General features: G+C 35.5%; 1 protein-coding gene across 1 annotated transcript in view; it reads left to right on the plus strand.

The window, feature by feature from the left end:
• The window catches only part of TLL1 (tolloid like 1), a 232,362-nt gene that overhangs the window by 201,700 nt on the left and 16,475 nt on the right, over positions 1-14,187 (plus strand). Inside the window, exons 17-18 of the mRNA XM_063108291.1 lie at positions 2,987-3,112; positions 5,447-5,574. Coding sequence (XP_062964361.1) covers positions 2,987-3,112; positions 5,447-5,574 — 254 coding nt within the window. The remainder of the gene's footprint in view (positions 1-2,986; positions 3,113-5,446; positions 5,575-14,187) is intronic.

Consider the following 14,187-nt stretch of genomic DNA (forward strand, 5'->3'; position numbering starts at 1 on the left):
ATAATGTCCCTATTTTTCATCAACATAGATAATCCAAAATTGCATTCATTTTAATGAGAATAGTTTATTAAATCATATTCAAATAAGTAGCTTTAGTAAACTTTGAATAGTAACTAGACAACTTAAAATATTAAGTAAAAAAACCCCATTTTTGTGTTCTTTATGATTTAAAGCATCTGAATAACTTTAAGTATTCTGATGACTTTATGAAATTTTCTCTTTTCGTATGACTACTGGACAAATGGAGAGACAGTTTTACATGCTACTTTTCTGGACATAATAACTTTCCACTGTGGCTTTTAATTGCTATTTTCATTAGTCTGGTTTTGAGTTTTTGCTAAAATTTAGATGAACTCATACCTATATTCTAGTAATTAATAACTTAATTTTCATGTGACTGTGATTAAATTAGGCAACATCAGATGTGGGAATGAAGGCAGGAAACTGATAAACTTGGAAAGTAAAGTAAAAAATAACAGAGACTGTAATGATCGTATAAATAACAATAATTCTTCCCCTTCTATTTCTTGTTTTTCTTCTCCTTCTTATTCCAAAAATTGTTTTCAAATTATTATGATTTTTCTAGCACAGCAGAAATATAAATAATTGACCAATAAACTATTGAATTGAAATATGATTGATTCTACTTTCAATTTTATTTTTCTTTAGTTACTATTCCCACAGGTCAGCTTATATTCTATCAAATCTTGAAACTAGCTATGTGCTTGGAAATATAAGCTACTGACGATATTTCCACTAGAATGAAGTTTAAATGTTAGAAATACTTTGTGTATTGGAATTGATTTTATTATAAAATGACTATGGATTTAAACTCAGCAATAATAAGTGTGTCATTGAATAATACACGTGTTCGTGTTTGTATTTTAACATTTTTGTATCTCTTGCATGGCAATCCAAACAGGTACAGATAAAATTCAGGCAGCCTCTGCCTCCATGGGGTTGGTCCCTGAGCAGTTCATCTGTTTACCAGTCAATTGCAAACATGAGCTAATTTTTTCTAAGCTATTTTGTTTACAGGTGTCACATTTCCAAATCACTCTCAAAAGCCTGATTGACATATAGTACAACTGGAGTTCACTCTAACAGGTCTTGTTTTAAGTATACCAAACCACCATTATGTAAACATTTTCATAGAAAATGTGTGTCTATTTCAGAGTAATTCTTGCACCAGAGTTTTTTAAATTGGCTCTATTAACAAAGGTAATGTGTATTTCTACATTCACTCATGAGGAAGCATGTTTTCTGAAGCTTCTTAAATAAAGGGCCTCTGGAAAGTTACTGTAAAATAATAAATTTAAGTCATTTACTGCTTAGCTGTCGGAATTAGAAAATGCAGGCAGCTGACACTATGGTGGTAGAAGTATAGGTAACCGTCTCCCCATTCTGTACAGGTCATTCATAATTCACAAGCTATGATTCTCACTGTACATCCAGATAGGAACAGGGGTTCAAAATTATGTTGCCTTGCTCTGAAGTTAATTTTACAAAGATAATTTTCCACTAACTTCTGATTTCTTACACATGTTGGTGTTTGATGCTCTTTTAGAGAATAATTTTCTTCATTCTACTTTTTTGTTGTTGTTTTGTTTGTTTTTTGCCTCGTGTCCCCAGTAAATATTAGAAGAGTAACGGAAGTGTCAAGCACAGGTAGAGAACACATAAATCACAAGTATTCATCTGATATATTCTTTTAAAAACTGGGAGATGGCCTTTCAAATTTTTTAAAAATTTGAAATGTTCTGATATTGCCAGGGGAAGAATATGTCCTGTAAGCATGTGTGCGCTATGTCATATGATCCATCTCCAAAGGTGAAAAAATAGATGCATCTTTAAAAATAAATATCAGTTCCCTGATAAAAATATCTTCTCTAAACTTATCTCCAGAGTGACTATTGATTTGATAAAAAAGCAAAAATAGCATATTTTGTGTGCCACACCACCGTGACTCACTAGTTCTCACTGGAAAAACCAGCTGCCAGTGTAAAATTTGAATCCAGTCTAACTTCTGCTATGACTGTCATGCGTCTTTTTCGTTCCTTACGTGTGGGAATGATGAAAGTCTGAGTGATGTGCCAGCACATATGTGTGTCAGGAGCAGTCTGCCAGCTTTGACTGCAGTGGACGAGCCAACCATGGAATGACAGCTGAGTGACAGAGTGTGATGGCTGATGCTGCTTACTAGATTGACTACCTGTTAATCGAGTTTGGGTTTTCTCCCTGTAGTGAATTTGTTGGTTCTTTCTTAAAGCTCCTGTTCTAACCTTTGCTTTTTCTAGCACGCTAAAAGCCCTTTTGGGGGATTATTTATTAGTAAACTGGTCTGCCAGCGTAGATTTGTCTAAAATATATAAATTAAGTTTCTTCTTTAGGATAGCCTCATGATGCCTTTTTCTTTCTGTGTTGGAATGTTATGAAATGTCCAGATTCATTAAAACTAAGCACAACTGCAAAGTTAATGAAGAAAAAAACCAACTACAGGAGTTATACTGAGTGGTTTTTTGGAAGTGGTTATATACAGATCTTGGAAGCTTGTTTTGCCTCTGTCTATATACCACGGTTAATATAGTGAAGGATTTCCTTCTACTTAAATGCCACTTCTTGCCTTTATTCAAACTACTCACAGTTTTAAGGTTTTTTTAATTGGCAATAAATGTTTAGTTTTAATTGGAAAAAGATCTGTTGATTTCCTCTTACTCCTACTCAAAACTGCTACTCCAGCATAGAATTGCAAATTGTTAATCTAGCAAAAAGGTTCTGAGCACTCAATCCATGGTACAAGCCTCTAAGCTAAACAAGAAAAGGGTGAAATTAAGACACCATAAATTTTTGTTTGTCTTATGTGGGGACAGGTAAAACTGTGACTTAGTTTGCCCTTTGCTGGTGTTAACCACACTAAATAACTCTCCTTTAACTTCCTTTGTTTTTAAAGGTACTTACTAAACTATGGGGTTTATCTCTTTGCTAGACAAAGATGAATGCTCTAAGGATAATGGCGGGTGTCAGCACGAATGTGTCAACACGATGGGAAGCTACATGTGTCATTGCCGTAGTGGATTTGTGCTGCATGAAAATAAACATGATTGCAAGGAAGGTATATGGAAAGGAATGCTCTTTTCTTGACATCTAGAATTCCATGTGGTTTGGATAAAGGACTGCTTCCAAGAGAGTTAATTATTTCAATGAGTGGTATCATTGTTGACTATTCAAATGTCAAAAAAAAATATTCTGCCTAATGTTTAAAGATCCAAGGCATACTATTTGATCTGCACTTCACACATGGGTGGCATTATAGTTACTTTGTATAACAGACATAGAAGCTGCTATAATGCCATCTGGTAGCCAGAAAAGTACCACATTCTCCCCAGGTCTTTGTAGGACAGACCTTATAGCACTGTTCATATTTAAACTTGACTTTTGCTAAATGTTTTGCATTTTGTGTAATATCCCTTTTAAAAATATCTCATATACATGCTGCATGAGTGATGTCCATTTAAATACCAGGAGTGTCAGACTCAAATGCCTACCAAAGACAGACATTTGAAAATGATAGATACTGTGTCCTTTAAAGTGTTAAGTCGTGACTTTGGCCAAAAGAGTACACTAGTAACATAATAGCACAATAATAGCCTGCCAGATTTCATCCCTGAGGCCTTACAAAATTTCAATTTTGGGGGGAAGCAATTACTTAATCCCCCCAGCCACTATAAACTAGATGGAAACAGGAAAAAATTGTTCTGTTCTTGTTTCTTCCTTTGAGGGTCTTTTCCCAAATTTTCTACTTTAATTTTATTTATGCCTGTTTTGAGAGGAGAATTCCCAAAGCAGATTTTATAACTTTACTCTTCAGCATATGTAGATTGGTAGGTACCCAACTAGAACTGTAGTTAGATAGCAACATGCTGTATATACATTAGGATAGTAGAGGATATCCTGGGTTGACCTTTGTTCCTTTCAGTTCCATTCAAATATAGTCATATGTCAGGGGGTTTTATTTTTATTTTTTCTCTCTTTTTAAAATGAGATAATAGCATTTTGCAGAATCACATGCAAGCAGGAATTTTTTTCTCTCTCTACTTTCATGTATGAGCATGATATTTGTAACTTGGTAATATGTATTATTAAATCAGTAGGCTGAAAAATAGGTCCAGTATTTTTCTGAAGACATGAAAATTAATTCAGAGAAAAAACAAAACAGCTTTTGCACATTATACAGGTAGCCTGTGGCTCACAGGTAGCAAATGTGTCTCAGTTTGTTACAGTAGCTAACATTTTCAAGAAATTCTTTTATGGTCACTTCCTTTTAGATAGAATGACTTTCAAGCACCCCTTAATAAAGTTTAGTTTTGTTGCTAGGAAAGGGGTTGGATTTTCTTTCATCTCCACTATGGTTTTTGCACTTTGTACATTTCAGCCATGAGCCACTTAGCTTTGTCTCAGGCTATTTGACAAATTTTGCAGACTCTGCATTTCATGTGGCAAGGCAAGGACAGGGATAATGGATTTTTAGAAAACCCTTGTTATGACTGGATCCAGACTTAAGGCTATTGTCTGGCTACATAGTCTTGGATTATTTGACAAGAGCTGCATCTCACCTCTCCGTTTTTTTGTTGTTTTTTTTTTAATTCCTCTGTTGAAAATCCCAGTCTAAACCAAGATGTGTAGGGTATAGCTTCATAAATTATATAGAACGAATACAGCCTGAGCATATTAAATATTTTTGAAATTTGATATTAACAATGTGGAATGGCCTCATATAAAGTGAGATTATTTTAATTGTTAAAATCCTTAAAGAAATTTCATGCTAACTGAATGAGGTATTCTTTGAAATCAGTTCAGAAGCTATCTACAGGGATAGTAGCTGTTCACTTATTTTTCCACATAGTACTTCATTGGCTTTGATGAAATAAGAGTTAATTTATTTCACCAGCTAAAATTATGGTTTAGATATTTAAGTGGATGCTTAACAAAGGGAGAGAAAAACTGTAAATACATGATTCATAAATTGCTTTAATGATATTAATTAGCTGTAAATGATGTTTCTGTTAATAGGAAAAAAAAGAATTGAAAAAGGCATAGTCCATTGATTTTTGTTTGTGGCATTGATATTTTTGATTGTCACTGTATGTTGATCTGCTAAAGTCTGAGCTTATGGACCCTAGTTGTGTAAAATAGGAGTTCATTTTAGGCATTTATCTGATTCATAGTAAACACTTATTTTTATGTGAGTCAGACAACAAACTTTGCCTGATTATGCTCAGTAATATATTTACCAAAGCAGATGAATATGAAAACAGAGACAGGAGTGATGGTTAGCTAGTGATCAGGAAAGTTTTTCAACAGTACAGTGGGCAAATAGGCTGCTTTCTTTCTGGCCCAATCCTGGGCTAAATTTCCACACTGACCAATATTATCATTATTGGCACAGCTGAGTGTGAACAGAAGATCCACAGTCCAGGTGGCCTCATCACCAGTCCCAACTGGCCAGACAAGTACCCAAGCAGGAAGGAATGCACATGGGAAATCAGTGCCACCCCCGGCCACCGAATCAAATTAGTAAGTGAGCACGTCCTTCTTTTCTCTATTAAGTTCACCCTCCATGTCTTTCATGCTAGCAAATGGGAATAAAATGAATGCTTATGTAATTACATTGAATCAGTAGGCAGCTGGAAAATATTTTTTTTACTTATGCTTTGCTACTCACACTAAAGAAATCCTTGATTTCTCAGGTCAAGGTATCCTCTTCAAGGGTTCTTATTGTGGATGCTTTAAAGGTATTACCCAAATTGCAGCAAAACAGTAGGCTCTACCTCTTAATATGTTACTGGTGATGAAGTTTCCAACTGGGAAAAATAAACAAGGAAATAAAAAAATAAGTTAAAAATTCAGCAAGAAAACAGTAGAATAATTATTCACTTAAACACAACATAGTATATTATACTGGATGTGTCAGTGCCTCATATACAAAGCATACTGTATTTTATAATAATATCAATTTTGTCTTGTGATTTTTAGAATACTATTCTGGCATAATATATTCCTCTCTGTAGAGGGATACTGATATCCTAACATTTCTCTCACATATTTCTCTGCGTGCGTAATTCAAATATGAATATAATGTTTGTCATCCCTCCTGAATTCCTTGAGTCTTTCATTCTGGCCTAGTCATCTGACAGTAAATGATAATTTCATTATAGGTTATAGAGTACTTGAGAAGTATAATTTAAAGAAATAAAATCACAGGAATATAGAGATTTTTAACCATTTCCTGCAATATGCTGTTTTTTGAAACATGAGGGAATGCCAGATAGCAAGGCTCAGGACAGAGTATAGCAGACACTATAATAAACAACAAAAATTGTCTAGGAATGAGGCTATCAGTCCAGGATAGCTCATTGGACTAGTCCAGCCATAAGGTTAATTTTAAAATGCCCTGTTTGGAACCTTCCCTTTAGTGAATTTTTTTATTTGCCAGTAAAGAGGACTTATTTATATACAACATTGTAATAAAATCAGAGACAGACACCAAGACATTTGTATACCTAGTATGGAATTCCTTCCAATTGCCACATTTGTAAGTGACTTTCCAGACAGAGGCATCAGTTCATTTCAGTCACTCTGCTGAAGGATGTTAGATGTTGAGATGACAGCACTGTGGAACTCCATTGCTTTCAAGTCCTGTCCAAGGTCCTGACTGAGAGGATAATTTCCTGAACCTTATGGACTGAAATAGAGAGGTTGCATGCTTTTCAGCCTTAAAGTCAGCTAAGGAACTTGGGAAAATAGATTTTCCTGGTGACATTACTTTATGTGAACCAAATATTTTCTGGTATCATATTCCTTCTCTCTGAAGAACTTCCTTTTATATTTTTGTGTAGAGTATGCACAGTATCACTTTTGAAAGATATTTTCATTGCATGTAGAATTCTAGGATGACAATTCTATTTTTCTTTCTGCACTTTAACACCTTACATTATTTTATGGCTTTCATAGTTTCTTATAATTCTGTTGTAAATTTTATCTTTATTCTTGTGTAAGTAATGACTCTTTTTTCTATGGCCGCCTTCAAAATTTTCTTTTGAAGAAGTTTGAATATAATGTATATAGCTGTGTTTATGTGTGTGTGTATGTGTGTTGTGTGTGTCTGTTTAGTAATTTTGTGGTATTTATCCTTCTCAGAATTCTCTGAATTTCGTGCATCTGTATTGTCATGTCTGTCATTAATTCTGGAAAATTCTCAACCTTTATTTTTTCACATCATTCTTCTGTACTATTGTGTCTCTTTTTCTGGGATTCAAATTACATATATACTAGATTGCTTGGTAATATCCCACAACTCTTGGATGTTCTGTTTATTTCTTTGTCACTCTTTTTGAGTTTAGGTTTGACTAATTTCTACTGACCTATCTTCAAGTTCATTGACTATTTCTTTAGCTGTCTTAAACTTACTGATGAACTTGTCAAAAGCATTCTTTATCTCTCTTACCATGTTTTTTTTACTTCTAGCATTTATATTTGACTCATGATTGTAGTTCCTGTCTGTGTTAGTTTGTTCAGCCTGCCATAAGAAAATACCACAGACTCATGGCTTAAACAACATTTGTCTATTTCCTCCTAGTTCTGAAGGCTAGAAGTCCAAGATCAAGGTACATTCAGGGCTGGTGTCTGGTGAGGCCTCTCTGCCTGGCTTGTAGACAGCAGTTCTCATTATGTCCTCACATAGCCTTCTGTGTGCATGTAGACAGAGCAAGCTCCAGTGTCTCTTACTGTTCTTATAAGGATATCAGCCCATAGGATTAGGGCCCCACCCCTATAACTTCGTTTAACCTTAATTACCTTCTTAAAGCTTTTATCTCCAAATTTAACCACATTGGGAGTTAGGGATTCAACATGAATTTGGAGGGGGGCCACAATTCAATTCATAACACCATCTCTCTGCCAAAATTTTCTGTCTGCTCTTGCGTGGTTTGTACATATTTTACTAGAGACAGAGAGAGGTCCTCGTGTGCTGTCTTATTAAAGCCCTCAACCTCACCCATGACCACCATTAAACCATCAACTTAATCACCTCTTAAGGCCCCAACTTTTAATTACCAGAAAAGGATTTCTTACCCTCAACAGTTACAGTGGGAATTAAGCTTCTAATATATGAACTTTGGGGGCAAAAATCAGTCAATCCACAGCAGTAGTGCATTGTTTTTTCTTGCTTCTCAATGTGTCAATGTGGAAGTCAAAGGAGAAGAGCTTGTGAGTAGGTGCAAACTCCCCCTGTGTCTGCAGCTCCCAGGAGTTCTATAATTTTACCCTCATCCACACCTGACCTTTACTAATTCATTAAAAATCTTAGCTGAATTCTTAACTGGCTATATGAAACCAACCTCTCTTCCTTCTGTGGTCTGCCACTGGTGAGCCAATGCTTGTCTCAGCTCTCCTTGGAGGGGCCTGACATTCAGTGGATTTCAGACTACTTGGTTGGTTTATAACTTCAGCTCTTTGATGTGTTCAGGCAACGCTGTGATTTTTTTAGTCCACATGGATTTTTCTTGTGAGGGTAGAAATAACACAGTTCCAGTTTCTATATCGAAGGGGAAAAAGAAATGATATACCTCAATTTTAAAAATAGCAGTACTTAATTCGTTCCCGATTATATCTCTTTCATTTATTGAACATCCCATCTAACTCTAGGACAGTCTTTTCTTTTACAATTTACAGGCTTTATTTACAGGCAAATTTATTGGGAAGTATCACAATAATTTGTGTAACACAACTTGCTGTTCATCTTTCTGTTAAGTAAGGTGGAGATTGATTTATGGCAGTAGCTGTGCAGCTTTTAAAATCTGCCTTTGCTTCTTATTTACTTTGGAAGAGCCATCTTTTAGACTCCTTAAAAATGTAAGAGAATCTCAGAGACCACAATTGAAACTGCCAATTAAGTTTGTACAGAAAATCTCTTTATTTTTCAAATATAATTATTGGGCAGATATTTCAGGATACATACAAGTGATATTATTTTAATAATTTTGTTGAGCCTTAAGGTGTGGTATCCAATACTCACTCAGGCTTTATTTTTTAAGCCAATATTCTATTTGAGGATCAGGACATAAAGCATATCTGTTCAACAATGGTCATACTTGCTAGTATCCTAAGAAGGTAATATCCAGAAGCAAAAAATGAGAGCTTTAATGCACATATCGATCTTCCTTTTAGGTATTTGAATTTGTGATCTTTGTGGAATTAGTTACGGTATAAGCCAGGTTTTCTCAAACATTAGCATGCATCATAATTACCAGGAAAGCTTGTTAAAACACACATTACTGCCACCCCAAAGTTTCTGATTCAGAGCTTAATATCGACTCCCACCCTCTGATCCCATTAGTCATGTTCATATAAAACCTGACTCTCAATATCACCCAAAGAGCCAGGGTCAGTAGAAAGTGTGTCATACTGTTGCAGTGTGTTACAGCAAACTCGCAAGGAAAGGCAAGAAACACCGAGGCTTGCGACAGGAAGCAAAGGTTATTGATGCTGGAAGTGGCTCAGCGGACTCCTGTCACAAAGGCTGAGCCCCAAACACAGTGGGGGGTTGGGCTTGCAGTTATACAGTTCTATTTCCTGGTTTGGGGAGATAAGCAATTGTCTTTTTATTAGGGCAAGCATGAGGTGTTCAGCAAGTAGGGGTGGGGAGAAATGCTCTTCTTTCCACGGGTGTGGAAAATCCCTGATTGGCAACAGCCACAGCAGGGCAGGGCAAGCTGGGCAAGCACAGGTGCCTCAGTAACACAGTAGATATGAGCTCTAAGTGACAGTTTAGTTCTATATTTTTTAACTCTTACATTTTGACATTGTTGTTGCTTGTGTTTACTATGATTGCCTCCCTGCTTGTAATATAGCTGTCATCTAATGTTAATCTACTTTAAAACAGAAATCACCATCTATTGCAAATGTCATCCAATGGACATTTGGTGAACAACTGTTTATAATACCCATTCACACCATTCAATCACCTACCTGTATACCCTGACATTTATTATACAGGAAATTTTATCAAGATGTTACTTTGTATAAAATCAATGTGTTTTGCCCGATTTTTTTAGGATCCTTAATTCTTCATGGAAGAACTTCAGCCTAAACTGAAATTTAGAAAGTGGACTCCAATGAAACTTGAAAAGTTATGAATTCCTTAAATCTTCTTAGGCTAAGAGCTAGTGATAGATACTTAGTAACCAACTGGCTTCTTTATGGGGCAGGGCCGACAGGAAAGGCAAATAAAACATTTGGTGCTCCTTTGTACACAATGGAGCTTTCTTTACAATTCGTATATTGTTACCCTTCTTTCCTTTGGCTGGGTGGAAAAGTAAGGAAATATTTCTCATCTTTTTAATTTATTTTTTTCAATTGAAGATCAAATTGTATGTATTTGCCATGTATTTGCTTTTTTAAAAGGAACTTATTTACTTTTTAATTGAAATATATTGATTATATGTATTTATGTGGTACAGTTATAGTTCAATACACGCATACAATATATGATGATCAAAGCAGTGTGATTAGCATATTCACCGTCACAAAACGTTATCATTACTTTGTGATAAGAACATTTGATCTCCTCTTTTCTAGCCATTTGAGAACATAAAATAAATTGTTGTTAATTACAGGTACCCAGCACTGCTGTACACCACTAGAACTATTCTCCCTGTCTAGTTGTAATTTTGTGTCCATTAACCAACCACTTCCCCCACCCCTTCTCAGTCTCTAGTAACCACAATTCTACTCTCTGCTTTTAAAAATTCAACTTACTATTATTATTTTTTAGCTCCCACATATGAGTGATAACATGATCCATTTACGTTTCTGAGCCTGACTTAATTCTCTTAACATAAGGTCTTCCAAGCATACGCATGTTGCTACAATTGACAGGATTTCATTTTTTTCATGGCTGAATACTATTCCATTGTGTATATACCACGTCTTTTCTATCCATTCATCTCTCGATGAACACCGACGTTGATTCTATATCTTGGCTATTGTGAATAGTGCTGCAATAAATATGGGGGTGCAGATATCTGTTCAATATGCTAATTTGCTTTCTTTTGGATAAACACCTAGTAGTGGGATTGCTGGGTTATATGGTAGTTCTACAGTTAGTTTTTTGAGGAAACTTCATGCTGTTTTTCATAATGGCTGTACTAATTTACGTTCCCACCAACAATGTATTAGAGTTCTTCTTTATCCCATTCTCACCAGCATTTTCTATTATTTTGTCTTTGATAATAACCATCCTAACTGGGGCGAAGATGCTTTCTCATTGTACTTTTGATTTCCATTTCCCTGATCACTAGTGATGTTGAGCATTTTTCTCATACACTTGTCCATTTGTATATCTTCTTTTTAGAAACATCTGTTCAGTTCATTTGCTCATTTTTTAATTAGATTATTTGTTTTTTATTTTTTTTTGCTGGTGAATTGTTTAAGTTCCTTGTATATTCTGGATATTAATCCCTTGTCAGATGAATAGTTTACAAATATTTTCTTCCATTCTGTTGATTACCTCTTCATTTTGTTGATTGTTTCTTTTGCTGTGCAGAAACTTTTCAGTTTGATATAATCCCATATGTGTATTTTTGCTTTTATAGCCTGTGCTTTAGAAGACTTCTCCATAAAATTTTTACTCAAACCAATGTTTTGAAGGGTTTGCCTTATGTTTTCTTCTAGTAGTTTTATATTTACAGGTCTTACATTTAAGTCCATTACCCATTTTGAGTTGATTTTGATGTATGGCAAGAGAAAGGGGTTTAGTTTCATTCTTCCACACATGAATATACAGTTTTTGCAGCACCATTTCTTGAAGAGGCTGTCCTTTCCGCATTGTATGTTCTCGGCATCTTTGTCAAAGATCAGTTGGCTGTAGATACACAGATTTATTTCTTTATTCTGTTCCATTGGCTCATGTGTCTCTATTTATGCCAGTACCATGCTATTTTGATTATAGCTCGTAGTAATATTTTTAATTCACGTAATGCCTCTAGTTTTGTTCTTGTTGGTAAGAATTGCTTTGGATATTCAGGATCTTTTGTGGTTCCATATGAATTTTGGGATTGTTTTTGCTATTTGTATGAGGAATGCCACTAGTATTTTGATAAGGATTGCATTTAATCTGTAGATTGCTTTGTGTAGGATGGTCATTTTGACAATACTGATTCTTCCAATCCACAAACATGGAATGTCTCCCTATTTTTTCGTGGCCTTTTAAATTTCTTTTATCAGTGTTTTGTCGTTTTCATTGTAGAGATCTTTTATCTCCTCGGTTAAACGTATTCCTAGGTATTTTATTTTAATGGTAGCTATTGTAAATGAGCTACGTAATAAACATACACATTAATTTGTGTTCTTAAATCAGTGAATTTTCAATTATAAAGCTAATTGTGAAAATTAAGGAGTAGAGTTGTATTTAGAAGTTGAGGATATTTTTGTATTCTTTCTTCTTCTTTTTCTTTTTCTTTTTTTTTTTTTTTTGTCAAATTTGAATATGACCTTTATTTAAGAAGACCTTTCCCTATGCAACTAATTTTTACAATTCCGTCAGATAATTGCTTAAGAAAGTTTCACTGCAGTTTATTTTGCTAGCCAAATTCTGTTGCAATCTAAAAGATGTTTTTAAGCAATCATTTGGCCTCTTCATAGTTCTGCCCTTTTCCCATTCTAGCGCTAGGAGGAAAAAAACTGTTGAAGTTTGATTATACATATTTTGGGGATTCAGTGTTGACATATGTTGATCAAATCAATATTACTAGTATAAATTTTGTTACAAATTGTACTTATTCTTTATGCCCCTTGTCCAGTCTCTCCCCATCTCCCTCTCCCTCCCCCCCACCACTGATAACCCTTGATTTCTTCTCTCCCTCTGAAAGAGTCATGGTTACTCTGTTGATTAGTTGCCTAGATGATCTGTCCAATGCTAAGAGGTGTGATCAGGTCCCCCATTATCATCATAGAGCAGATGCTTCTTCTGTCACTCTGATATGGGCTTCATGGAGAGAAACTTCCTCTTCTTTTGTTTGGTCTCTGCTGGACTTTCATGGCTCCTTCTGATGTATACACTGATCTTTATAAATCCCTGAAATATTATCTTCAGATGAATGCAGTAAGAATTCATTCTGGATTCCAGTAGAGAGCTGGAGTCCAGAGAGCCTGGTAGTGTCATTTAAAAATATTTGCAATAGGCACCCTTACGTATGTCAGTGTACAATAAAAATATGAAAGTTTTCAATTTTTCCATTTCTTGAAAGTGCTTCTCAAATTGTAAAATGTAGCTTGACCAGGTGCATCCTTACTACACAATACTGTGCTTGGGATAGACAACACTAAGAACTAATGTATGTGTACTACCTAATGGTTTCAAAGTGTTATCATGAATATTATTTCAAGTTGGTGTCATAAATGACACTTACAGGGAAAGGAAGCAGTCCCAGGGAGTGTAGGTGACTGGGCAAGTTTATAAGGCTCTAAGAGTCTGACCTTCAAACCCAGGAGTTCCGTGTCTACACTTTATCTTATTTATTTATTTATTTTTATTGGGTATGAATGTTCATGAGATACAGAGCTGATTGTCATCCCTTGTGCCCAAGATGTGAAGGCCAGATTTGTACTGGCAGCAGCATGCCCATTACCACAAATTGTGTTTGTACCCCGTGTGCCCACCCAATTATCCCCAACCTCCCTCCCCCCCCCACCCGACTCCACTTTGTGTTCCAAGGTATATTCTCTCTCTCTGTAAGGCCAACGCACCACTGTGGTCTTTCTTTCCTTCCTTCTTTCTCTCTTAGCTGCCAGTTTTGAGTGATAAGTACATGCAGTATTTATCCCTCTGTGCTTTGCTTATTTCACTTAGCATAAATTTCTCCAGACTCATCCATGTTGTTGCAAATGGGAGAACTTCATTCATTTTTATGGCAGAGTAGTATTCCATAGTGTATATATACCACATTTTCCTTATACAGTCATCCGTCAATGGACATTTAGGTTGGTTCCATGTCTTGGCTATTGTAAACAGAGCTGCGATGAACATGGGAATGCAGGTATCCCTTCGACATGATGATTTCCATTCCTCTGGATATATACCCAGAAGTGGGATTGTTGGATTGTATGGTAGATCTATCTGTAGTTGTTTGA

Source organism: Cynocephalus volans, chromosome 9 (assembly GCF_027409185.1).
Source record: "Cynocephalus volans isolate mCynVol1 chromosome 9, mCynVol1.pri, whole genome shotgun sequence".
Lineage (NCBI taxonomy): Eukaryota > Metazoa > Chordata > Mammalia > Dermoptera > Cynocephalidae > Cynocephalus > Cynocephalus volans.